General features: G+C 35.8%; 2 protein-coding genes across 3 annotated transcripts in view; one reads left to right on the top strand and one right to left on the bottom strand.

Annotated features, from left to right (window-relative positions):
* Nucleotides 1-16,481, top strand: part of LOC126762548 (EGFR adapter protein) — a 72,241-nt gene extending 55,760 nt beyond the window's left edge. The window contains exons 2-6 of the mRNA XM_050479380.1: nt 1,853-2,028; nt 2,107-2,239; nt 11,256-11,541; nt 11,612-11,892; nt 11,985-16,481. Of these exons, the coding sequence (XP_050335337.1) occupies nt 1,931-2,028; nt 2,107-2,239; nt 11,256-11,541; nt 11,612-11,892; nt 11,985-12,212 (1,026 nt within the window). The 5' untranslated portion in view covers nt 1,853-1,930 and the 3' untranslated portion in view covers nt 12,213-16,481. The remainder of the gene's footprint in view (nt 1-1,852; nt 2,029-2,106; nt 2,240-11,255; nt 11,542-11,611; nt 11,893-11,984) is intronic.
* A 1,513-nt stretch (nt 16,482-17,994) lies between these two features.
* On the bottom strand, nt 17,995-27,421 carry LOC126762549 (terpene synthase). 2 transcript variants are annotated; one of them, XM_050479382.1, is made up of 7 exons: nt 27,172-27,421; nt 26,865-27,019; nt 20,404-20,512; nt 20,076-20,336; nt 19,914-20,016; nt 19,705-19,832; nt 17,995-19,621 (listed from the first exon to the last, which is right to left on the bottom strand). In XM_050479382.1, the coding sequence occupies exons 1-7, from the start codon at nt 27,253-27,255 to the stop codon at nt 19,496-19,498; spliced, it is 966 nt and encodes a 321-aa protein (XP_050335339.1). In that variant the 5' UTR covers nt 27,256-27,421; the 3' UTR covers nt 17,995-19,495. The 2 variants fall into 2 exon arrangements, with proteins under 2 accessions (XP_050335339.1, XP_050335338.1); XM_050479381.1 differs by having other exon boundaries at nt 20,404-20,548; nt 27,172-27,419.
* Between the last annotated feature and the right edge of the window lie 298 nt (nt 27,422-27,719).

Genomic DNA, 27,719 nt, shown 5'->3' with positions numbered 1-27,719 from the left:
CGATATTTGCTTCTGGATGCTACAAACTTGACATAAATTTAATATACCTTGATCAGGGTATAACGAGATGGTCCATCTGGAAGCGTTTCCAAATCTTATTCAAACTACAAATAATGGTACTACAGATCGAGTTTTCATAGAATCCATAAATGATCTAAAAATACTTTTACAATAATACCATAAGGACCGCGGTGAGCTTCGTCTAAATTCAAAAGATCTCTATTGAATAGTTCTGAGCAGAAACACAAGATTTAAGTTAGGATAAGCCATTTTTGTACAAATTTTAACGAATTTATCAACTGAAGCAAGACATCTCTCTCCAGAAAAGGTTGATACACCTCTCACGATTTGTGTTTTAGTCAAGCGAAAACGACTATCGAAAATCCTGGAGTATGCGAGGGCTTTCTAGGAACTTATCGTAAGCAAAAACTCCATTGAAAGCCGCTAATAAAACATATAGATGGAAATATGGTATAATCTCCACCAATGTTTTCCAATTTTTCGAAGTTGAGGTTCAGGCATCCTGAGCAGTATTTTCCATAGTATATGGCCGAATTAAATACAAGAATCAAAACACCTTAACCATTTTGTGGCAAATATATGAGTATGCCTACATAACTGAATGATAATGACGAAAGATGAGTGATTACTAGACGCATTCTTCTTCTTCTTTACTGGCGTAGAGATCGCTTACGCGATTATAGCCGAGTTATCCTTTTCATTGGGGGCGTTTTTCACGTTGTGGTTCCCAAACCCAGCGCACAACCCATGGCAGGGATAGTTCGCCTTCTTACTTTAGCTCGCCTTCAAACGGATTTTCTTTGGCTATCCAGAGAATACTTGGTCTAAGACCGGAAGTTTGTGAGCTGCTTGAGCCATATGTAAAAGAATCGTTTCTAGCCTGTGGATTCACAACATTGCGGTGTACCGAAGTGGATTGAGAGTCATTTTCAATGATTTGTTCAGTGACTTTAACCCCATGCTTAAATAAATGAGCGAGTTGATCGAATTTAAAAAAAAAAAACATTTATATTGTCTCAAAAAGTCCTCAAACACATCGATATGAAATATGAGGTATCTCACTCTACAGTACCAAGTTAAAAGAAGAAAGTACAAGAAGATATAGAACATTTTATAGTACTCTGCTACCAAGGCACATTTCACTTATACCAACATTTGAATATTAAATAGTCTTGTCTCCAAAAGTTTAACCGCTTTAACAGCAGACACCACCAAATTGGCGCTGTGTCTGAAATAAATTTAAGCTTCAGACAGCTGCTGTTCCAATATTAGAAAATCAGCGCAGCAACTCTTTCACTCTTTCTGGCCGCAGCATTCCAAATATTTGACCACATAAAAAACTTGAAACCCGAAACAACAACAGTTGCTGGCGAGACAAGAATCTGATATGCGGTGGCAAAGTACCATTAGAGCCACTTAAATGAAGCTAAAAACTTTGACAAGCCGCACAATTTGCCACAACAGAGATGCCGCTTGAATAGCGGACGAACGCCTACATATTTACACTTTTAACACATAAACATACATATATGTACCCTATGTACATATGTATGTATATATGAAGATTTTGCTTTCGCAGATGCAATTAAGTTCTGTCGTTCTCAGTTGTTGTCGCTGTTTTGGCATTACTTTGTTTTTGCAATATTTGTATTGTTGTAGTTTTATTACACTTTTATGCTTAAATAAAGGTTTTTATTGAAAATTTGCAAGTGCTTCAAAGAGTTTAAAATAATTTTTAAGATAACTAAGGATAGCGATCATATATGTATCTCAAAATATTTAATATTTTTTCCTACCCGAATGCCTAAATAAATTTTTTCTTTTTTTACAGCTCTTGAAACTAACATCTAGTAACATAAAACACAAAAGAAAAGCGAAAAAATAAATTCGTTGCAATTTCACCATCAAAATGCAGGACATACGTTTGCGCGTCGAACAGCCCATGTCGCGTGTGTCACCCACACAGACGCGTCGACCCATACACCTACTGCCACAAATAAGCTTAAGGTATGTTACACATACAGACCATTTTTACCTCTATAGATAAGTGTAAAGCTAAAGCTAATTAAGTGTTCACCCACACAGTTGCAATGAACCGCCTTTGGAAGCGCACCTGCAGCCCAGTCAACATGCAGTGCCGCGTTCACCGAGCTCCGAGGAGGATAACTCACCCACAGAAATGAATAATTGCCGGCGTATGGCGGATAAGCCACCTTTGGTGAGTGAACTTTAATTTTCGATAAAGCTAAGAAAAGGAAATATTAAAGTAAGCGCTGCAATTTAATTCCTAAACGGCGACAGACTATTAAACCTTCCACAGGAACGTTCACTCGAAAAAAGAAAATAATAAAGAAACAATTCGAATCCTGTTCCCAGGATTGAGGGACGAATTTAAAAGAATTGGTCTCAGAGTTGTTTGTCTACAGTAACAGTCCCGTATGTTACATGTTTGTGCTGTTCCTCTTCCAAAAGGAGTATAGGTCTTCCCCTATCCTCTGCTTCCCCCAGCGGGTACTGCGTCGAATACTCTCAGAACTGGAGTGTTTTCATCCATTCGGACGACATGATCTAGCCAGCGTAGCCGCTGTCTCTTAATTCGCTGAACTAAGTCAATATCATTGTATATCTCGTACAGTTCATTGTACCATCGACTGCGGTATTCGCCGTTGCCAATGCGCAAAGGACCGTAAATCTTCAGCATAATCTTTCTCTCGAAAACTCGTAACATCGAATCATCAGATGTTGTCAACGTCCATGCTTCTGCATTGTAAGACGGAGATGATGAGTGACTTGTAGAATTTGGTCTTTGTTCGTCGAGAGAGAATTTTACTTCTCAATTGTTAAAGCTGATTCCAAGATAGACGAAATTACCTACGACTTCGGAGTTATGACTCTCAACAGTGACGTGGGAGCCAAGTCGCGGGTGCGACGACTTTTTATTTGATGAGAGGAGATATTTCGTATTGCCCTCGTTCACTACGAGACCCATGTGCTTTGATTCCTCATCTAGTCTGGAGGAAGCAGAACTAAAGTGCGGATGTTGAGGCCAATGAAGTCAAAATCATCGACGTACGCCAGCAACTGTACACTCTAATAGAAGATTGTACCTTCTCTATTTATATCTGAACTTGAATTATTTTCTCCAGGAGTAGATTGAAGAAGTCGGACGACAGAAAATCTCCTTATCTGAAACTTCGCTTGGTATCGAACGATTCGGAGAAGTCCTTCCCGATCCTGACGAAGCTTTAGGTATTACTCAACGTCATTTTACACAGCCGTTTTGTGGGGATAGCGGCATAAAGGCAGCTCCTTTTCGTGCTGTCAAAAGCAGTTTTAAAATCGACGTAGTGGTCTAAAGCCACACTGATGAATTTCAATCAATTTGTTGACGGTGGGCTTTAATCTTTCACACAATACGCTCGATAGAACCTTATATGCGATGTTGAGGAGGCTTACCCCACGATAGTTAGCGCCGATTGTGAGGTATCCCTTTTTATGGATTTGGCAGAGCACACTTAAATTCCAATCGTCGGGCATGCTTTCGTCCGACCATATTCTACAAAAAAGCTGATGCATGCTCCTTATCCGCCGCCGTATTTGAATAGCTCGGCCGGCAATCCATCGACCACGCCGCTTTGTTGTTCTTCAGACGGGTAATTATCATTCGAACTTCTTCAGGGTAGGCAATGGAACGTCTGCTCCATCGTCATCGATCATTCGACGGTAACCTTCGAACAAACGATCTAGCAACGATTTTTGTATGAGCAACTCTTATGTAAAATTATACTAAGAATTAAAAGGTCATCGGTTGACCCATTGTGATCTACATCTGATTGGTTGTTCTACAAAATATTTATATGTTCTTAACAGTTACTTAAAAAAGGTTCTATATAAGATTAAGAACACGCCAAGCTTTCTCAGATTACTCTATCAGAGTCTATTTTAGAGACCAAAGCTGGGTAGCTTTTACTTGAGTCTGAGTTTTCTGAAAGATAATGAGTAATAGTTTGAGCTTCAGCTGCTTCCGATCACGTAGTAAATTTCTAACGAACGAACAAAAATGAGAGAACTTCTAAAACCTATTTTGTGTAAGTTCTAGAATAGTCATATTGGACTCAAGGTAATAAAGCTCTCAATTGCAAAACGAAATATATACTATTTTATCCAAAACGAGACTGACTTCGTGTTACTTACGGCGCAACAATGAGACTCATGTACTGCCTCGTCAAGCAGTGAAACACATTAAAATTGCAAACAATTGCAACGAACTTTTCGGAATTCGCACTCAAGTGCAGTCACACCAAAGTTCACTGGCTGGTGTTTGTATGCCTGTGTGTGTGTGCGAGTACTTTACCACATACTTTAGGATTCAAATTATGCCAACTAAGAGGGTACAAGTACTCCGAGACGCAGAATTACAAGTCAAAAGTTTTCTTATAGTTTTTCACATTCAATTACACAGCAATGAACACACGACCACACACACACAGACAAGTGCAAATCTACAGTGTGGTAGAAACTTCCAAACTTTATGACACACATAAATCGCGGCGATAAAAGCGTTGTAAAAATTTGAACTAGAGACACAGCCGAAAAATTATGCATGCACTCAACACAAAAGCCTAGAAACGCTCGCTCTAACTGTGTGTGTGTGTGTGTGTAGAATTGAATTTCACGCCTGTAAGTGACACGCGGCCCAGAAAGCGGCACTTCTCGTTGCATTGTCTGAGCGCGGTGCCGGAGCGAAGCACAATACGGATGTGAGTTTGGCCCGGAATGTAAATGGCGGTGCAACGCCTTTCTCTTGTTGCAACACGCTGCCAGCGGTAAGCTGCGGGGTTAGACTGCCATAGACGTTGTTGTTAAATCGTAAAAATGCCGTTTTTTTCTAAATTTAAAAATAAAATTAAGTTTAGCCACTTTGTGGGCATTTTGCATTTGGGCAAAGGCTCCATTCACATGCACTGCCTGCGGATGCTCGTAGTTAAGACACGAAAGATCCAATTTCTGACTACACAAATGAAATTAAATTTAAAGCAAGTGAATTGGCTTCCGTCAGCGGTTTTGGCACAGTCAAAGGTAGAAGAATGGTTAAGATATACATATGCAAGCAAGTGCTTACCAGACCCTGTAGGAAATTTTTACTTCGAGGTTAATTTTTTCATGAAAAAAATCAAACTCTTAATATTCTGGTCAGAAAAGAAATAAGAAATCTTGAAATGATAGTTTTGGCCTGAGTCTCCCGAGGTCTGATCTTAAAACTGCTAGAAAAATGTAATCCCAAATTGATTCAAAAAGAAGGAACTCTTCATTGAAAGCCTGGTTTCTTTATTAATTAATGAAATTGTTGTTGTTGTCGCAGTTGGTCCAGCAACATATTAAAGTTGGAATTGTATCTGCTGATTAATGACATTGAGGATCGAAAATCGAGGTTTTCCTCACACTTTCTTAAAATAGAAAGTATGATATGGTTTATTTGATGGAGACACTCTCTTCATATTAAGAAACAAATGGAGACAATTTTAGTTTAGTATTAGGCGACAAATCAAGATCTTGCAATTGGTGCTCATTTGAATCCGAAGACTGCATACTACTATGAGCAAAAAATAGTAAGACTTTGTTCGTAATTTTAAAATTCTTAATTTATTCTTCAAAATCTATGTGTTTCTCTTCAAAGCCGATGGGGACTGGCCAAAATACTTTTGTGCCTCCAAACAGTTGTTACAGTCAATTTCCGGAAAAGCCTTCAATGCGCATAGCGATTCGAGTTTAATGTCTCCAACTGACTCAAAACGGTTTACTCGTAGCGGTCGTTTGAGTTTGCTGAATAGCCAGAAGTAACGCGGAGCTAAAATAGGCGAACACGGTGGTTGCGGCACTATATTGTTGAAAATTTGTCGAAAAACTCAGTAAGAATCAATGCAGTATACGACGGTGCCTTATCGTGGTGCAAGGCCAAGAGTTATCGGCCCATAATTTCGACCTTTTTTACGAATAGCTTCGTCGCTTAACACTCAAATAGTATTCCTTGTTGACAGTTTGGCCGATCCGAAGGAATTCGGAGTGCACCATACCTCAATAATCGAAGAAAACTGTCAACATAACCTTGATTTTTGATATTTTTTGCCGTGTTTTTTTCGGCTTCATCTCACCTTTACCACGATATTCGGCCGATTGATCATCTGTTTTCGGGTCGTAAACATAGATTCAAGGCTCATTGCCAGTAATAATAAGTTTCATGACATCCTGGTAGTCGGAAAGTATTGTTTCACAGACGTTGACGCGATGCTGCTCGAAAAAATTTAGTTATTTTGGAACCAATCGTGCTTTCAGTTTTCTTCGGCCCAAATGATCTTCCAAAATGGTTTTTACTGATCTTTCCGATATTCCAAAGATGCCAGTAAGATTTCTGACTGTTAATCTGACCCTATAAATGGCAACACGCTTCGTTACCTAATTTTACATCTAACCACCCTATAGCAGCTTCACTGTAGCTGAAGTTACCGAAGTCTTGTTTTAAGATAATTTATGATGTCATTCTCAAAGAAAGCCGCATGCTTTGGCAAAAAACCAGAGCAGTCGGTTTTGACAAAGTTCTCTTGTATCGAATCTTTCACAAGCATCATTTCATAACAGACACAAACAGGTAGTAATCAATTGATGCCAGGTCCAAACAATAATGCGATATATATGGCGAGTCTCCTCCAAAGTGTGTAGCCCGGAGTTGTCCTGATGAAACACAATTACTCTTCTATCGGCCGAAGCTGACCGATTTTGAGCGATTACTTCTTTCAGAAGCGTGCTGACAGTACGAATGAACCCCGCCAGGCATATCGCAAAGCTTGCGCCGGCTCACCACGTTTCAATTAATAATATTTTCACTTAAGGTTGTCGGAAACTAGGTTCTGCATTAACTCGCATGACACACGCCTTTGATCTTTGTTAGAACAATTTTTTCTCCTCTTGTCTTTCTTCTAGCCTTACCTCTAAGCTTCCAGTTCTCAAAGACATCGTCTCTTTGTTCAAGCTACTTCACTTAAGAATAACAATCAACATAAAAAACCTTAAACTCATGCGAGAAACATTTCCTACCGGGTACTTTCGGGAGTGCATTCACAAAAACATGCAAATGCACTTGAAGTGCGAGATGCTCACTGGCGCTTCGGCGGATATAAAAGGATTAATAGGCTCCCGATAAGCTCCCGGTTTTTTAGTTCATTTATGCACATCACAAAAAGCACTTCAGGAACTTTGCTTTTCTTCATTTTGTGTGCGGCAAGTTGTGCATGCGTTCTTTTTGGTGTGTGCCCATGTCTTATTTACCGGTTGACAAGGCTGTATGTCGTCTAAAAACAAAACAGCTGCCGGCGAGACACTCTTCGGTCTGTTGTTGCTGAACTACCGGAGTGCCTACTAAGCTTTAGACAGCCTTAGACGTGGCCAGGTATGTAAGCATGTGTGCGCTGGTTGCATAAGTACGAGCATACATACTTATCTGGCATGCATTTACCCAATTTGCCAGACGGTTGAATAAGCTTACTAACTGCTCGCTAACACAATCACACAAACATCTGCTGTTCGAGATTTGGTGTCCTTAGCCCGAAAATTCAGTCGACCTTCAATTGCAGTCAATGAACGCTCGGCATTGTTTCTTGCACACTTGATGCATGCACATACCCATATACACATCTGTATGTATATACCCTTATAGTATGGTGCCTACAAAAATCGCTGTAAAGTGTTTGCTCTGTTCTCATTTTTCGCTTTGTCCTTTTCTTATTGCCATTGTCTTCAAATTCGTTTCCGTTCAGCACTTCAGCTAAGTTAGCTTTGTTAGCTGAATGAACATGGTTTTGTACACTTTTTTGTTAGTTTAGTTGGGCAGTGGTATATATACATAGTATGGTTTTAGTCAAACTTTTTTGTTTGTAAGAAAGGTATGCAGTTTTTCTTAGCTTTAAAGTCTTAAAGTTTATTTCACGTGACAATATTTACTTCCAACAATGTTGCAAAATCTTTTACTTACGTATAATCGGATAATCTCTTAATGGGTTGGGGTGTTAGAAATTGAAAAAATATATATTTGGGCCGAAGGAAACTTAATTTTATAACATAATCTGGCTCTCAGCAGATCACCTCCTCAGCTCGTTAAGTTAAGCCCCAAGCCATGGAAATCTCAAATATGTTAATTCAACTTTAAACTTGAACGGATTCCCAAGAGTCAAAAGAGGATACTTTAAGGAGCAGTGTTCATATCGAGGATGTTATGCGTTCATACTTTTTAATATAAAAAACGGTAGACGCCTCGTGGTTTCAGTAAGACGATTTTACTCATGCTCTTACTATGCGTAAGAATCGTTTCTGACCACTCCCAAGTGAATGGCACTCAGAGAACTTTCCTCACTTCTACACCAGGATGGAGTCCTCCTTTTTTAACGCCCTGTTAAAATGTGAATCGTCTTCCAGTGGAGGCATTTTGATAGTCAGAAGAGAGTCTGGGCTATATGACGGCAAAACTTCTCAACCGCATCATATTGCCGAGCTTTGCCATGAGGGAAATTATTGACAAATTTCGACAATTTAATGAATTGTCGTGGGTAGCGCTTCCCATTAATAGCTTAACCCGGTTTTAGAAGCCATAATACAGCACGTCCCTATAATACCATCAAATACAGAGATTACATTGGCGTCATGGATATTCGGCTTTGCCGTTAATATATCTGGTTAGTTAGGTTTCACATATGACTTTTTGCGTTTAAGATTGTTGTATAGATCCATTTTTCCTCACCAGACGCAAAACGACTTCTTTTTGTAATGTTCGTACAGCATCTCTGACATGCAAAATCGTTTTTCAACGTCTCTAGTTTTCAATTCATATTGGTCCAATGTTTTAAGTGATCCGACTCTGTCTGTAAATATTTTCCATAGAAGGAGCTTTATATAATTACTCTTTCTATATTACTGCTAACTGACTAATCTCGTTTTACGCAGATCTGGAGAACTCTTATTATCTCAGGGAATCATATCTTTAGACTATATAGTAGAGTTTCCCCGCAACTCTTATACGGTTGTGTAAACTAACATTGAGCAATACCAAAAGCTCCATCAGGATCGGGAAAGACCTCTCCAAGCCGTTCGTTACCAAACGAGGTTTCAGCCAAGTCAACTCGATCGTGCGACTTCTGCAATCTACTGCTGGGGAAAATAATTCGAGGCATGAATAGAGAAGACACAATCTTTTATAAGACTGTACATCTGCTGACTTACTCCGATGATATTGATATCATTGGCCTCAACGCGCCATTAGTTCTGCTTCCTCCAGCCTTGATAAGGAAGCGAAGCAAATGGGTAGTGAATGAAGGTAAGACGAAATATTCCCTGTCATCAGACAAGCACTCGCGACTTGGCTCCCAAATAATTTCGTCTATCTTGGAACCAGCAATGCAGCATATATGTATTTTGCCAACAGGTGCTACTTCGGACTGAGAAGGCAATTGAGAAGTAAAGTCTTCTCTCGATGGACAAAGACCAAACTCCACAAGTCACTCATCATCCTCGTCGTGCTATATAGCGCAGACGACATTACGATGGCATCATCAGATGAGTCGGCGTTACGTGCTTTCGAGAGAAAGGTTCTGTGGATGATTTATGGTCCTTTGCGCATTGACAACGGCGAATACCGCAGCCGATGGAACAATGAGCTTTCCGAAATGTACAAGGACATTGACATAGTTCAGAGAATTAAGGAACAGCAGCTGCGCTTGCTAGATCAAGTTATCCGAATCGATGAAAACACTCCAGCTCTGAGAGTATTCGACGCAGTACCTGCGGGGGAAGCAGAGGAAGCGGAAGACCTCCACTCTGTTGGAAAGACCAGGTGGAGAAGAACTTGGCTAAACTTGGATTCTCCAATCGACGTCAAACAGCGAAAAGGAAGAACGACTGGCGCGCTGTTGGAAATTAGGCTATTACCACGTCAGCGGGGTCTACGCCAATAAAGAGAAAGAAATAAATATATATATTCTATAAACCATTGTATTCATTTTACATTTATGACATTGTATGACTCTTGCATCCCTTTAGTCGGCTTCAACTTGAACTTAACACGAAGTCTCTTACAGAACTTGTACAATTAGAGATGATTTACTGTGGAATTCGTATTTATTTCATTATACCGTTATCAACTATCAACTTCAGAATAAATTCAGCGAATTCGCACCTGCAATGAAGCACCGACTAAACAACGAAAACCCAACACTTTAATTAATTTCAACGTCAAATCAATTCATTTACTCGTAGTTCGGTAAATGCAGGAAAATTAAAAACAAATCACACGCAATAGATTTACTGGGTGCGAAAGTTTTGCTGCGTTTGTGGTTAACCACGAATTTGACACGCTAAAACTTTTGCAATTTCGCCGCTAAAGTTCGAACTGAACCTGCAGCTGCAGATGCTAAGTACTCGAATTAAAACCGCTGGAGGCGCTATTTGCATTTAAACTGAGAAATCGAACTGGTTTAGTGGCATTCATTTAACATTCGCACTTCTTTTTCCTGCTTTGAGCCAAATGGTTGGTAGATCAGGGGTTAAACAGGAGGCATGAAAGTTTCAGTCAAAATAAATTAGAGGATAAAAGACTGAATAACAAGAAGAGTAGATTAATTTTACAAAATAGCTGGGTTCTCTATTCATCGCGGTGATGCATCGGTTCTTCAGGTGTAAGGAGCCAAGAAACTAGTAAATACTTCAAGTGAAAATTAGCTCTAGCTTAAAATAAACACAGGAACTTACTGGATGCAACCAATCGTCGGATTTTTTTTGATCTTAAAGCAGGATCCAAAGAGACTATAAATTTTTGTATGAACTTTTACTAAAGGAGTCAAATTTGAGTGTTGTCGATCTCTGGCAATGTCTCTCGACTACTTTTACGGTTTGTCTTCGTTATTTTACGCCGAAGCCACAACCGACTCGACTTCCGGTCGTCATATACATACATACATATGTATACTGAATACAATAGCTGAGTAGTAAATACCACTCGATGAGTCATGAATTCGAAACTCACTACCGTCCCCTCGTTTATACCGGGTTTTGACTTGAATTCTAGAATGACACGAATAAAAATCCATAACTACTCTTTAATAACCACCAATTATAATACCGGCTAGTAAATAAGTGAAGGCGGCTATTATATTTAATAGCTTTACTCCATTTTTCGTTTCGATACTTTTCAGGTCAAACGACTCACAATGGGCATGGGTCTGCTGCGCGGTACCGAAGACAGTCGTCCCCTGGTGCACACAGCCTCATCTTCACTCAATTCCGGCTCATCACAAACCATCTCCGACGGCTATGTGAACGAAGCCATTTGCGAACCAGAGAAAATGATAACCAACAAATTCGGCGACTCCTGTCGGCAGTCGTTGACCGCGCTGCCTACGCTGGAAGCGGCGCATATAGGCTTGCAGGAACACACCGAATTTAGCTATAAGAAAAAGTATCTGCGTGAAACGTGTAGTGGTAAGGCGAGAATATTATATTTGTTTATATGCACGTATATATAGAAATTCCACAACTTTTTTGCTTATAGCCAACTCCAGTCCAAAGATGTTTGCGCCCAGCGCGCCGCTACGGCTCGACAATCTCAGCTTGGCGGAGCAGCATGAACTGAAGGGCGCCGCCTGGTTTCAAGCCGGCATTCCGCGTGAGATCTCATTGGAGGTGCTGTCGCGTCAGAGCCCTGGCGCCTTCCTGGTGCGACAGAGTAGCACCAAACCCGGCTGTTTTGCATTATCACTGCGCGTGCCACCGCCCGCGCCCAAAGTGGCACACTACCTGATACTGCGTACACCGCGTGGCTACAAAATCAAGGTTAGTTACATGCCGACGTAATACGAAACCTTATTGAAATGTGCTGAAGTGGAATGCTCATAACAGACAAATTTTTTCACATGCTCTTACAGGGCTTCACCAAGGAGTTCACCTCGTTGCGCGCGCTCATTACACATCATTCGGTAATGCCCGAGCTGTTGCCTGTGCCACTGGCATTACCACGGCCGACGAATATGGGCGCAGGCGCACCGGGTAGTCGACATGGCTCACGAGGCAGTGAATTGGATGGCTGTGATGATTTCGATACTTATGGATCGCTAAATGATTTTCGCAAAATGATGGCCGATTTGAATGTATGACTTTTGAGTGAGACAATGAGCGGGGACAACGGACTGACGGCGCCAAGTAGGCAAGGCGATACAGCAGCAACGGCAACAACTACTGCAACACCAGCAAGTTGACCTCGAATCAGCTGTCTGCGGCGCTGGTGGTGTGGACGAGGTTGAGGAATTTAGGTGTAAAACAACCAATAAAGCAACAACAACAACACAATATTAAACTGCAGCAATAAGAAAAGCAGTCACAAACAGCAACAAAGCATATGCCACCGCACACATTGTCGTTTGTGGCAACAACGCAGTGGCCGGCTAAAGTAGTCGTGTTGCAAGCGTTGCAAGATTTGATATATCATCGACGCAATGCGAATGTTAACGAGCCATCATCAAGAGAACATGCAACGTGTAATACAAAAACAACAACAATTACAAGCAACATGTAATACAAAAACAATAACAACAACAAAGGCGTAATTTACAACCACAGCGCAGAGTTAGAGTTACAGCACTATTCAATCAGCAGACCTAAGAACAACAAGAACAACTATAAAATCGAATACAACAACAACAACATTTATTACGAATACCATCTGCTTTACACCGATGGCATTGACAGTGACCATGACAGTGATACTATCAACTTGCCTGCCACACACGAGCCTCTTCCTGCAACAACCATATAAAGTGTACCGGCAACAACAGCAACCTGTGGCACAACCGCATAGGTAACATCCACCCAGAACAGTCAAAGTGCTGTTTAATTAATTAACACCGACAAGCGATACACCAGCAGCAGCAGCAGACACCAGCCAGGCAGCCGAATGTCGGACGACAAACGAAATCTAGGCTGCACAAATCAGCCAACTTGCTCCCACTCATGCGTCGCATGCACTGCTGTCTGCTGTTGTCCACTCTCCGCCACCGGCCGGGCCTTTAGTCTCGATGACTTGTTGAAATTCTAGCAAAATGCAGAGTTTACGGCAAATAGCTGCATAACTGCAGTCGTCAGCATTGTCTATGCGAATGTGTGTGTGTGTGTGTGTGTGTGTAACTTTAGTGACTACTGTTGATTAAGCTCAGTAATTATTTTAATTGGGCAACATATTCAATGAAATTGCTGGCAGACATTGCTGGCTAATGAAAATCACAGAATCACAGAAGATTTACGGCCCACAAACGAATCGCCAGCTATGCGAGTAATACCTACGTAAATTTATTAGTTAGTGCGTGTAAGCAAGGTTAAACCCAAAATATTTAGTTGAGCTTTATGTGAAGATTTTTGGCTGCTTGGAAGTGGCTTAGTAATTTAACAAAGCCAAGCAGTAATTGATTTATTGCCTTTAAGTGAAGTTGTAAGTTTGTATGCATTTGTGTATGTATTGCCTCTCAAAGGAACGGTACTTAGCGAGAATGCCAGACAAGTTGAATAGCAATACAAATCTTCAAGCATTAGAGGTGGTACCACTAAGACGTCTAAACCACATGTCTCATGCGTAAACTAAGTATTTGGAAGATTGCAAAATATATAACGGTTAATGACTGCATTGGAGATAGTTTTTTACACAGACACCTGGCTGAAATTTAAGTTAAAGCTTTCAAATATTTTCATTAGTCCGTAAAATGTGTTTAGGGTTTGGAATATGCTCTTTAATTTATACAAATATGAGTTGAGAGTCTTCTTCTTTATTGGCGTAGACACCGCTTACACGATTATAACCGAGTTTACAACAGCGCGCCAGTCGTTCTTCCTTTTCGCTGCGTTGCACGAAGAGTTTACATGCACTAAATTTCTGTCCAGGGGTTTTCTTTTGAGGACTGAAAACAGAAAAATTCTCTAAAGCCCATTCACAGAAAATATAGTGAGGTTCGTATGCTTCCAGTTAAGTAACATAATAAACTCCTCTCCAAGCAGTTTCTGCTGTGCTCATTTCGTAGAAACCCTACTTGCTTTCTTGACAAACCCTGCTTGCTTTTCTAACAAAACCACCTCCTAGAAACATCAAAAGGTATTTCCTTAATTTCGTCGACGATATAAGACAGTGCACCGACTGGACTTCAGATGCAACTAACTTCAGACATGCACTCACCGTCACACACAGTGAATCTATAGACACCTTCACCGACTCCCTCTCATTAAATGTCGTACTTGGACTCAAACCGCTACCCACATACCAAATATATGTCCAGCAAGCAACGAGTCTCCGCATGACTCTAACCATCTCTTTGCATACCCAGCTAACCGTACACATCTGACACGCCTCTCCCTATGGCCCGATCCCATCGAAACAACACGTTTCCTAAGCCTACCGTTGGATGATCTCAATGACAACTTACATATCTGAACTTTACCACCCTAACGGGGACTAAAAAGCCGTTACAACAACAACAGCTATACAGTGAATCTGGAACAAATTCGAAATACTATATTATGTGCTTGTGAGCCTACTCAACTTTCCGAAAACTTTCACATAATAGCATGAAATATGTATGTATGTACATATATACAGATCTTTACATACATTTACATTATAAGTAAGAACACAAAATAACACGTGTAACCTTTTTTCTCAACAAATTAGTTAATCAGTTTAAATTATTTTAATATATTTTAACAAATTTCATTAACAGCCTCTGCCATAACATTAAATTCAAGTTACGAGAAGAAAATGTTAAAGAATTAAATGCTAATTAACATTATCTGTATCAATTTCACTGTTGTTAACACCGCTGCATATTAGCAGTTGCATGCAGACTGCAAAGCCAAACGAAAAGCGAAAACAGACAATATACATATAAATACACACGCATACATACATATATGACCATAGTAAGCACATGCACACATATAAAATGAGATTCCTTATTTTCAGTTTTTGTTCTTCAATACTGTGACTTACCTCCTCAACTTTTGCGAAGCACTTGCACTTGAACTATGCAAAATGTAAGCGCTACGCCTCAGCTGGACACACAATTTAAGAATCATCAGATACTTTCTAGCACATTCGCCTGCGGTGCACATACAATCGAATACACTCACTTTTTTATTCACAAAATCAAGCTGCTTGTATAATAAATACAGCCGGCAATAAATGTTAATTAACACACGTTTAAAAATGCGCACAACTTTTGATATATTAAAACATTACTAATTTCTACTTAAAATTATTGCATTATATTATAAATTCTATTTTTACTTTCATTACTTCAAAATGTCACAATTTTACACTCCCGAGACGGAAACTGACAGCTAGCGGAAGCCTTGCCGGGCGTTGCTGAATATGCACAGAGTGTCAAGTAGTTTAAGACACTAATTTTCAGCTAACGTTAGCATGCTGCTGTAAAAATTGAAAAATGAAATATAAATTAGCGAAAGCACAAATACTTCACATACATTATTAGCTATGAAAAAACGTTTAAGATTGCTCAAGTAATTAATTGAATTTTATGGCATATTATTTTATTATGCATACACATTAATTTAGAATAGTTAAAAAACAACAACTTTTGTTTATCTATAAATTTTAGTTTTTGTTTAATTTTATTAAATAAAAGAAATTATTCAATATGTTTTAAATAATTATGCATATGGAAATAATTGAATCGCATGTGCACCCTGTACTCAGCAAACAAACGTCATCTCAACCGCCTCCGTTAGTTTCCGTTTGCGCTACTTCAACAGTTTTCACTCTAATTCGTAATTGCAGTTCAAAATTGTGAATTTCGCATTAAATATTGTGGTGATTGAGTTATTTTAAGCGTAAATATATAGTAAAAAGTATTGTGCTTCGAAAATAAGTAAAAGTTTCCGCCAGGCTATGTTTTTAAGTGTTTATTTTTTGTGAGAAAAAATCAGCTAAAGTGGAGTGCGCTATACGCCGCCACAGAGCAAATTAATTGTGGTTATGAATGTGAAATTGTATAAAAGTTCTCTGCCGGGCTATATTTTTATTTGTGAAAAAATCAGTTAAATCTAATAATCAAGAGAAAATGCAAATTCAAGTATTATATTCCAGTTCAAGGTAAGTCTCATTGGAAGCACTTTTATAGGTTATTAGCTAAGACTTAGTGCGATGAGCAATGAGCGCGGCGCTAGGGCTGCGAATTAGCAATAACGTTAGCTTGTGAGTTTATTGTTTTACAAGTACATTTGTACATACATACATTCTTGCATACTTACATACATATAAACATACATTTTCGTTGCATTTTCTGCCAAATATTTTTCAAAATATGAAACTGTTAATTTTTCACCATAAATTATTTCGGAAAATTCAGGTGGACAGTAGCCAAAAATATAAATAAATATTTAAGCGACTTATAAATTATAATTTAAAATAGCAATTTGGATAAAAATAAAAATAAAACTAACCGAATTCTCCAGACAAATATGCATCTAGGGATAAATAAAAAAAAAAAATAAAATTTATACAGCTACATACATACATACATATATACGTAATTAAAATATTATTGAATAAACAGATGTATACGAGTTGCTTATAATAATGACACTTCTAATTGAAACTATAACTTGAACTCTATATAAACATACAATAAAAATTAATCCATTTCTGCTAAATATTGGTTATATGATAAGCCACAAATAAGAAATTAAAAGTGTTAATATTAACAACTAAAAATGTGTATCTGCTACACTAAGAGAAAAAAACTTGAAATTACAGGAATATATGCTAAATATGTGCACTTAAATATTTTACAACTACAAAATATGTATTTATACATGTAATATTTATGGGCGAATATGTTAGGCATTAAAAACGAATTTAAAATTATTCAAAACTTGCTAATTTTCCTAGACTTGGTGTGTATGCATATTTAATTAAATTAAATTAACAATATAAAAATTAAGGGTATAGATAGCTAAGAACAAGCAAACAACGGTAGTAGAAATTAAACAAAATTTACCTATATATCCGTAAACAAATTGTTTTTGTTGTGGCAATATTTCAAATAGTGCAACGTGTTTATATATGTATTTATAATCAGTGCTCTGCTGTGCTAATTTATTTATATCTTATGTAAATTAAATAATAAAACATATATACGTATAAATGCTTATAAAGCAAAGTTGGACTATAAAAAATATGTAAAAAATTATAAACAATGTTTGCTACATGAATATATATGCACATGTACATGTACTGTGTGCACAATGTGAGAAAGTTAGTCGCATAATTTGCACAGATATTAAAAAAGAATAAAAAAAATAAATTAATAAAAATAAAAACATTTTTATATTTGTTGGTTAGTAGTAAATGTAAAATAAATATGCTTTAAAGTATTGTCTAAGTTGAGTAAATATTATATAAATGAAATACTAATAAAAAATAAATAAATAAATAATATCAATACATATAATATAGTAAATATAAATAATATATAATATAGATTTACGCATATATAATATGTGAAGTACGTAAATATATAGTTATGAATAATTACTTGTGAGATATAAAATAGAATTTATAAATGTTTACTAAAAAATATTTGTACTGTATGTAAACTTATAGCTAGTTATGTATACAATATGTAATTAAATGATTCAAATACACAATACAGAATGCATTGAAAACATAAACATAAACTGCATTTCGGTATATAATTAATAAACGAATATTCGATTTAACGCGAAAAGTGAGGTTGTGTTTGAAAAACGCGTATGAAAAAGGCACCTTTGCATTTTTCAAGATCTGCCAGTGTTTAGTATGGGTTAAAATTCCTTTAAAACTTGCATATTTTTACACTCTGCTCTCAAAATTATATTTATAAATAAAATGTGCATACATTATTATTTTTTCTATTAGTTTTAATTTTATTACTTTCAATCTCATAATTACTTTCTTTGCTTACAATAGGCTGTACTCCATAAATTTCATAAATTCTCTCTGTAGCAAGTATTTAATACTTATATGAATAAAAATATATTTATTTATGTAATAATTAATATATGTATATGTATGTATACTTATATACTTTAGGTGGTGCAATGTGCAATAAACTGCAGTGCATTTCATTTGAAAAAAGTTAACATTCTCCAGCCGTGCGTCCATTTATAAATGTATATATATGTATATATATAATATTGCGAATACATATAAATTACTTTTGTTATTTAAAATATTTGTTAATGCTTTACAAACATTTCTGCAAGTCTTTACTTGTATGTGAGTGCTGTTGTGTGTGTGATAAGTGATCTGAGGCCTACACAAACTAAAAATCAGCTAAAAAGTAAAATTAAAAATAATACGGTGTGCATTATTTATAATACTTTAACAATGAAATCAGTTAAATGAATTTGTTATAAAGTTAAGTTAACCTAAAACGATATTTTGCAAGCCTCAGGCATAATCACTATATTGCGTGCATGTGATTGTGTATGTGTACTTAAGTATGCATTTGTTTTATGGTTATTACGATAACAATATATTTTTAAACGTGCGAATTTTAAGTCAATTAGTGATTTCTTTTTTCTTTTTCATTTTAATAACTTTGTTCTTAAATTTTAATAAAACATTGCTTAATTCAAGTTAAATACATCGATTTAGAATCTTAAGTACACACGCGAGTACTTAAAGAGAATTGGAATTATTTTGCTTACAATCAATATGGTTTCAACAAGTATTAGTAAAAATTTAACACGCATTACAACAATATATGTGTATGTTATGTAGAATCGAAATGCCTTAACAAATTGCATATTCAAAATTTGTTCACAAACTTTTCCTCATAAACAGCGCAAAATAGGTGTTTTATGTAAATGGACTCAAAACTTAATATTACTACTACTACACAATATGATAATCAAAATACAAAAAAAATTATAACTAAACATATACAAAATATAGTTGAATTCACAAAATGCCGTTATTTCAAAAAATCGAAATACATAATGTCGAACGATACTTTTTTTGAAGCCCGCTTATTTTCTATATTATTATTTACATGGCCCGTGCGGTATTGTTAGTTCGAGAATACAACTCTGCTTGTATATATGTATATAACTAGTTTTGTTTACAAATCTATTTTAGGCGCTTGAGTGTACCAGAAATTGTGGATCGCATGCTTCTACTCCACGCTTTTGCTTTCCGGGTGTTTGTTTGTGTAAATATGATGATATTAAATTAAGATTTAATTTAGGTTTTAATAGGCGCTTCTTGAATAGTTTAAAAAATATTAAGTTTTTGCAAAAAAACTTCGATTAGATTCATTTCACTCTTAGCAGCAAAAGAGGGCGTGGAATTAACCGTTGCGTTAATTCAGGTTTCCCTCTTTTGCCTCTTTGGTTGTTAATTGCTGTTGTGATTGCTCGGCGATGGCAAATCATTGTGATTGGTGTGATTCTCATTGGATTTCCATGACAACAACTTGTTTAGCAACATATCCATGTAGGGATTGCTGCCCAGACGTGCGACCTGCAGGTGGTAGTAAGGAGAATTGGTAAATAATGCTAACGGTTAGTAAATTCAATGATCTAACCCCAAAATTTTACAATTACCTCGGCTCTCGCTTCCGTGTCGAGCGATTCCAATACTTCACGCGTATATTGAAAGCTACCTAACTTCTCGAGCAAACCAATGCAGTATTTCTTAACCTCTATGTCCTGAGTGCGTTGACGCAGAATATCTATTTTACAAATTAATTTTAAATTTAAATTTAACTATAAGTATGAATTTTTTCTAATTTGATTAATGAGCAAGAACTCACGCAAAACCTGCTTATCATGTTTCTGCGAACGTACGGCATGTATAACGGGAAAACCGAATTTCCCCTCTGTCAAGTCCTCAGCGAAGCTTTTATTTTGCGTATACTAAATATTTTCCAAAATAAATTAAAATTGCTTTTAATAAAAAACACTAATTTACACACCTCCTTCAAGCTGAGATTGCAGTAATCGTCGCGTATCTGAAAATACAAGCCCAGTATGGCGGTCAGCTTGGTGAAGTCCTCCTTATTCTCGCTGAACAGTTGCATCAAACGTATGGCAAGCATGAATAGACCACCCGTCTTGCGTATGGTCATTAGCTTGTAATCCGATTCGGATGGACAAGTGAAGTTATCGCGCCAATATATCTCCATGCCCTGACCGCGATGCAGTTCCAGCAGTTGTTCCGTGTAGACATTGGTAGCCTGCCGAAGAGAGTTTGTTTTAAGGTTAAATAATGAAACAAGAAATGCAAAAATAAATCATACAAACCTCTGGATGGCCCAACTGTTGCACCTTTTGTAGCGACAAGAAGAGCACATAATTCGCCGCATTGATGGTGCTGGGTACTCCGTAAATCGAATGCGCTACGGGAACACCTCTGCGAAGTATTGAATTGTCTTCAATATCATCAATTCTGTAAGAATTAAGTAAATATGCGTGACGAACAACATTCAATGGCATTCAATGCTTGAGTGTGTTAATTCTGTTACTCAGGGAGGTTTGAAATGGAAAGCGCGCATAAAGTGTGGTTAGGTTTGTGTGTGCAAGCTTGCTTGCAAAGTGTGTATATGTTAATTTAGTGATATTGAATATATAAAATCAAATCAATTAAAATTCTGCCGCTACAACAACAACAACAACAAAAAAATGAAATCAAACTAAAACAATAATAATTACTAATTATAATTGGCAGCATGCCAAAAATGCAAAAAAATAAAACTTTCGACGTTTATTTGACAAGCAAGCGCCAATTTCTTTCAGTGTATGGCAGCAAAGAAAGAAAGATAATTGAAATATGACCGACATAATAATGCGACAAATGAAATGTGTCATAAAAGGAATGCAGCAGCTACTTAAGTAATTAAAATAAATCACATTGCTGCATTGTGCACGGAAATAATGGCAAAAAAATAATAAAAACAAGAAAATTAAAAATAAAAAAGAAAGTTGCAGTAGAGACATGCCATCTTTTTTATATTATATAACAAAGCAAAATATAAATTGGTGCATTTACACAGCGCCGTAAAGTGTAATGAGGTTTTCCAACTGAATATCTATACATACATTCATTTAAATTTAAATAGCCATATCACTCACCAGCCATTACACAAAGTGCTAAGGATGGTTATATTTCTACGTGTGTGTATGTGTGTATTTCATTAAGGATTCAACAATTTTTATCCTGCTTTATTTGCATTCACTCAATGTCAAGTTGTTTTTGTAAGCGCACTATCAAAGCGAATGAGAATAATAAAAAAATTTAAAATTCACACTTGCAGCTGATCTATGTGTGGGTATGTGTTCGTTGCAACAACGCTGCCTTTCATGCCGACAACGTCATACTTTTGCTATTGTAAGATTTGTGCTTTTGTTTCTTTTAGCTTTTGTTTTGTCTTTTTGACTACGAAGCAAAATTCATGTTAACTTAAGAGTACACTAGTTACAAAGTAACCACATTTTTAACTAGTTACGGATTGGTAACAAATTAGGAGAGTAAAACAGTTGAAACTCTATTTTTATGACAACGAAGATATTTTTATTTTGACAATTTTTAGATTCTCTTGACCCCTAAGCCTAGCTACAGGACCTCCGGGAAAGTCTGTCCGTGAGGAACATTTCAAGCCGATTTCAGAGAAATTTGCCTTACCGAATTTAAAAACAGTATTCTAATATTTACATATCACCTATACTAATCGAGATGGATATGGAATTATGTATATAAATGAAGAGAGGAGTTCAAATCCAATCACTGAAAACTTTGAAAAAGCGCGATAAAGCTTTCCATGAATAATGCCTTTAGCGTATGCCATCTTATGATGAATTATCCAAGTCCAGCAAAAAACGTTCAAGCACCTGGGTACCGAATATGTTGAACCCCCATTTTGAACTTCCAATCCTCTGGTTGACGTTTTGCACCTTAAGGTATTTCCCTGGCTTTGATTCTGGCAAGCTGCAAGAGTATAAAATATTCGGTTGCAACCGAGCTTACTTAGCCCTTCCTAACATGTTTTCTTTTAAATTTTATACAACATTAGCTATACTTATACATATGTATGCATATACATACATACATATACATATGTCTTTAGATATTGCTTTGAACTCTTTGGCATAGTCGGTCTGTCTATAGGCATCATTGCTTCCTGCTCAAACAGCAACACATACACATTTCCGCCCGCCATCTTGCACACATCTGCATTGTCGCTGCAAAGACATTGCCGATTCACTTCGCAAACTACTATGAGCTAATATTAGATGTTCTGGAAGCTGGCAAACACTTGTGTGCGAATGCCGGTAGCGACGGTGGAACATGTTGTCGGCGACAGTGACAGCTGGTTAACAAGCCAGCCAGTTAGTCAGGCGCAGCATAAGACAGAAGAAGTGCGTGTGTGTGTGTGTGCAGTTTGCTCAGTGGGCTTAGTAGAAAGGTAGAAGCGAAAAAACAGATTGATAATAGACAGCTTTTAAGCCGGATTAAGGACATTTTTTGCTTGGATTGCAGTGAAGACTGGATATATCATATATTCATATGCTGGTGTAGGCAAGAAGTCTATTTGGATTAAAAATCTTTTATCTTTAGTTAGATTTTGAATGTGTATTTAGTGATTACGGAAATATCGAATTACAAATTCTTTTAAGTTTTTCGTAAAAATTTAATTTTTTTTCCAATTTTTTTTTTAATTTTTTATATATATTTTTTTTTAATTTTTTATATATATTTATTTTTTTAATTTTTTATATATATTTTTTAATTTTAATTATTGTACTCAAATTTTAATTTTTCCTTACGATTTTTTTTTTTAATTTTAATTTTTTGTTTTTTAAATTTTGTTAGTTTTTCGAAAACATTTTTTTTATTTTATTTTTTTTTTTAAGAATCAGTACGATCATGGAATATACTTTTATAGATTGGCGGCTTTTAATTGTTTTCGTCAAAATTTTAATTTCTTAAAATTTTTAATTTTAGTTTTTTTATATTTTCTTAAAAATTTTAATTTTTCTTTACAAATTATAATTTTAATTTTTCCGTTAGAATTTTATTTTTATTTTATATTATTGAATTTTATTTTATTTTTTCTTTAAAATTTGTTTTTTTTTGTCTTTTTCAGAATTAATACGATTATGAAATGCTTTTTTAGATTAGCGGCTTTTAATTTTCTTCCCCAAAGTTTATATTTTCTTAAAATTTTTAATTTTGTTTCATTTTAGATTTTTTTTAATAATTTCTTAAAAATTTAAATTTTTCCTTACAAATCATAATTTTTTCAATATTTTTTCAATATTTTTCCGTAAGAATTTTATTTGTATTTAATTTTTGGAATTTTATTTTATTTTTTTATTAAAAATTTTATTTTATTTTTTTTTTTAAGGATTAATACGATCGTGGAATATACTTTTGTAGATTTTTTGTGGAATAATTATTCATTGTTTTCATATATTTTCCACAATAATTTCAAATTAACCACACAAAAAGCATTTCAAAATAATTTTAGAATAACAAATTAAAAAATTAAAAAGAAATTGCATACAATTAGGCGCCTGAAAAAGTAACGAATGAAATACAAGAACTTTTTCAGTATCTACTAATTTTGAAAACACTACTTTTTATCATAACCGTAATTTATTTTTTCATGGTCATCACCCATATCGCATTCTAAAGCATAACTAAATGTGGGCGTGTGTGTGTGTGTACGCTTTTCACTTGGCTAGCAAACAATGGATGAGTCATAAATGCGAGAAAAGATTTTTTAACAATAGAGCAAAGAAATAAAGATGGGCTGCACAAGAAAAAGGCTGACTTAAAAGCTATGCAATTGAATTGTCACCAATGAATGTGATTTTTTTGCTTATAATAGCTATTACATGCCATTGTAGAAATGTCTATGCATGTACATACATATGTATGTATGGAAATGTGCATGAACATGAATGCCAATTGATGAATTTTTCTGTGAAATTAAACGTTAAGGAAAAAAGTGTATGCATATATGCTCAAGCATGTACTGTGAGGCCTCGATTAGTGAACCAGAATACTTTTTCTGAAAATTATATGCATTTCTGTTTAATTTTTCAGCACAATAAACGTCTAAAATTATTTTAAGTAGCATTTAAAGCGTATTTACTGTACGTAAATATACTTTTACATGTGCATTTCTGCCAAAGAGCAAAAACCTTACACAATGCGAAATTAAATACATAAAATTAAAAAAAAAAAACAGAATTGCAACAAAGAAACCGTAGCGTGTTAATTTACTGTCTGTGAAGGTTGTCAAATATGCCCTGTTAATAAATTAAGCTTATAAAGTTCCCTAGAAAGTACTAGTCATCATATTTATATATGTATAACTTTAATGCACAGCTAATCTTAACATACTATATACGGCGATGAATAATTAAACGACAAATACATACAAATATGCATAAAACCATGTTGATACAAGTTATTATCATTATTTTCTTTTATCATAATTTTTTTTTACTCAAAAGTCATTTTCATATGCCAAGCACACAATCCCTTAGCTGTCGAAACAAGTCATCAAATGGAACCTGTGCAAAGTGTATAGAATAATTCAAATGTCCCAACGTCCCGAAGCGTTTATATAACAATATATGTACATATGTATATTCATGCATACAAACATAAATTGTACATACATACCTATAATCATGCATGCCACACAGCCAGCACATAACAACAAAATATGAATTTCATTAAGTGAGCATAACTGGCAGATCAATGAAATCATTGACGAAGGGGGCTCAGTCGGCTGAAGACAAAGAATTAAAATTGAAATGCGTTGCGTACGGCCTCAACAAGTCATTAAGGGAGATAGATGCATGTACATTTCAATGCAATATTATTTATCATACGCACGTACCCACAAGGAAATTGTGAGCAGGTGCCAAAGGCTTAACGTAGAGATAAGATAAAATTCTTGGCTGTCGACTATAGTCAACGCGTGGCTCATGTCATGGCCGTCGATCATCGTACCGAAGTGGTTAATTTATTTATTAAGGGTTCTGTTGTTGTTCTTGTAGCGAGCAGCTAAGTCCTGTTTCGAAGAAAATGCAAACCAACTGTCATCTAAACCGAGAATTCTAAATCTTTTATGTTATGCTAACATTGAGAAGCCTTCCCTTAATAATCAGAACTGGTTATGCAGACCAAACTCTTCTGAAAATTCTTGAATGCTTTCGGACTGTCTTACACTTGCGTTATACTCTCAAGCTTCATTTTATGGCTTTAACTCCAGTAGCATATTGTAGCTTGACTGCTTACAATTTCCCTTCAGGGTTTGATATTTTGTATTGAATTTTTTAAATCCTACATATACACGCCTGCTTGTTACCAGCTGGTGGGTGAAGCTAGTTTTTCTTTATTATTCATATGGCATTTTTGTAGTAATGGAGCTCAGTACCCACATTTTGAAGCCATACACAAACGTATGCAGACGCCTATCATATTTTATAGCTTTAATTGTTGTCGCCACTGCTGCTATGAGACACATACTTCATTCAGCTTGACGAGGAGATATATTTGAACTACATATGTATGTATATATACATATGTACATACATACACATAAGAGTGTACAATTATTTGTTACAGCTTCCGCAACTTCGTTTTTATTGTTCCTACTAGGAGCAGTAGTACATATGTATGTATGTATGTATATTGAATATGAATAATGAATAAATGCATTCAACCAGTTGCGAATGTCGTACTTTCAGAACGTTGACTGTTGGTTGGGTGTATTTGCATATTGCTTTACAGACAAATATTGATATTTTTGTGGAAAATATTTAAAGTACGAACAAATAAATAAATAAATAATTGGAAATAAAATATTCCTTGTAGTTTTTGGCACAAATATACTAATAATAAATACATATGTATGTACATATGTATATATTTTTTATATATGTATGTATATCATAAAGAATAATTAATTTTTATCAATAATATATAAATACTCATGTATAAAAAAACATTACTCAGAGCAGATTTCTACAAATGCCCGAGACTCGCGTCAATTGATTATTGACAAATAAAGACATGCATGTACATCAATTCAAACAAACAAACAGGCAACAATTCCCAGAATCACAGTTAAACAATTCTTTTTAAGCATGACAACCATACCTAAAATATAAAACAATTGAACTTGGTATGTGCGCTGCATGTAAAATTCGCGGCATCTTTCAACACCGAAAAGTCAGCAGGATTTCTTAGAAATTCATTAATTTGGATTTAAATTTAAATAATAAACACACACATATTTTATACAACCAAAATGGAAAACAACACACACAAAACGTAATGTAAACAATTAGAAGACGCAGTGTGAAACGAATTTAACCAGCCGCCAAATTCAAAAGCAACGTATAAACAAAGGAAATTATAGCAGCTAAAAATAAACAACATATTAAACAAAAAATCATTATTTGTGCACATACACAAAAAATATATATTTTGTACTCATACACATACATATAGATGAGTTTCTGCGGCGCCGCTAATCACACACATTGGTGATACCACTCACTCACACCTGCAGCGCTAACAATGACATGCTTATAATTTAGTGGGTTAGGATGCTAGGGCCAACTAGTGAGGCTATTAACCAAACCGCTTGAATATGATACATACACTAAATTAGTAAGAGTGTATGTTTTGTATGCTAAAGTTCAGCATTTCACATGCATTAAAAATACACATAAATACTCACAATAAACTGGAATTGTGCAGCATTTGCACTATTTCGCCAATCTGGTGTAATTTCTCAGCCGGAATATTTAGCCAATGATTGAATGCCAAGGCCAATTCAGAGCGAAATTGTTTGCCTGGTATCTGTTGTATGTAGGCGAACGGCTGCAACAGAATCTGCATAGGAGATAACAAAAAAAAACAAGCGGAAGATACACGTAAGCGTAGGCGATTTAAATTTACGCAAACGCACACTTTGGATATATGTAAGTTATCCGAAAGTGGTGCGTAAAAGGTCAAAGTTAATGAATGAACACTAATTGTATCACCTCATCTTGTTCTTTTTGCGCTGATGGATCACGCGTTTTCGCGAGTATAGAGCACAATTCTTCCATGTTATTCATGACTGGCATTTAAGAACGATGAAATAACTTAAATAAGTACACTGATTTAGCGAGTGTTAAGAACACTTAATTTTCACACGACTGATCGACTTGTCAGACAACACTTGTCTGCTTGGAACAGATTGTAGACCGAAGAAAATAATGCAAAGAAATATATGGAGAAAAAATAATTCTTTGACAAGCAAATCACTTGCGATGTAAACAAAAGCAGTTTGAGAGTCACTGGTGAAAATTTGACAGTTGCTAGGAAAGTAGAGTTGCCGTAATCTTAAGGTTTTTGATTATGCTTTTTTCATCATTCGACTTATGCTCAAAATAACATTGTCGTAACAAAATACTAAAATTGCAATTAAAGATAATCTTGATATAGAAGACGGATTTGAACAAATCATAACAAAGGCGTTAGTGCAAAACAATAACCATCTTCCCAAAATGATGGTAGATTTCTTAAATTTTTTTAATTATAAAAAATT

Source organism: Bactrocera neohumeralis, chromosome 6 (genome assembly GCF_024586455.1).
Source record: "Bactrocera neohumeralis isolate Rockhampton chromosome 6, APGP_CSIRO_Bneo_wtdbg2-racon-allhic-juicebox.fasta_v2, whole genome shotgun sequence".
NCBI classification, from domain to species: domain Eukaryota; kingdom Metazoa; phylum Arthropoda; class Insecta; order Diptera; family Tephritidae; genus Bactrocera; species Bactrocera neohumeralis.
This window is presented reverse-complemented; position numbering and strand designations above follow the sequence as displayed.

Coding starts and splice junctions, on each gene's coding strand:
- LOC126762549 (XM_050479381.1), bottom strand. CDS start 27,255: ATGCCAGTCATGAATAACATGGAAGAATTGTGCTCTATACTCGCGAAA. Junction 19,833..19,913: donor ACATGATAAGCAGGTTTTGC/GTGAGTTCTTGC, acceptor TTTGTAAAATAG/ATATTCTGCGTCAACGCACT. Junction 19,622..19,704: donor ACACGGAAGCGAGAGCCGAG/GTAATTGTAAAA, acceptor TACCACCTGCAG/GTCGCACGTCTGGGCAGCAA.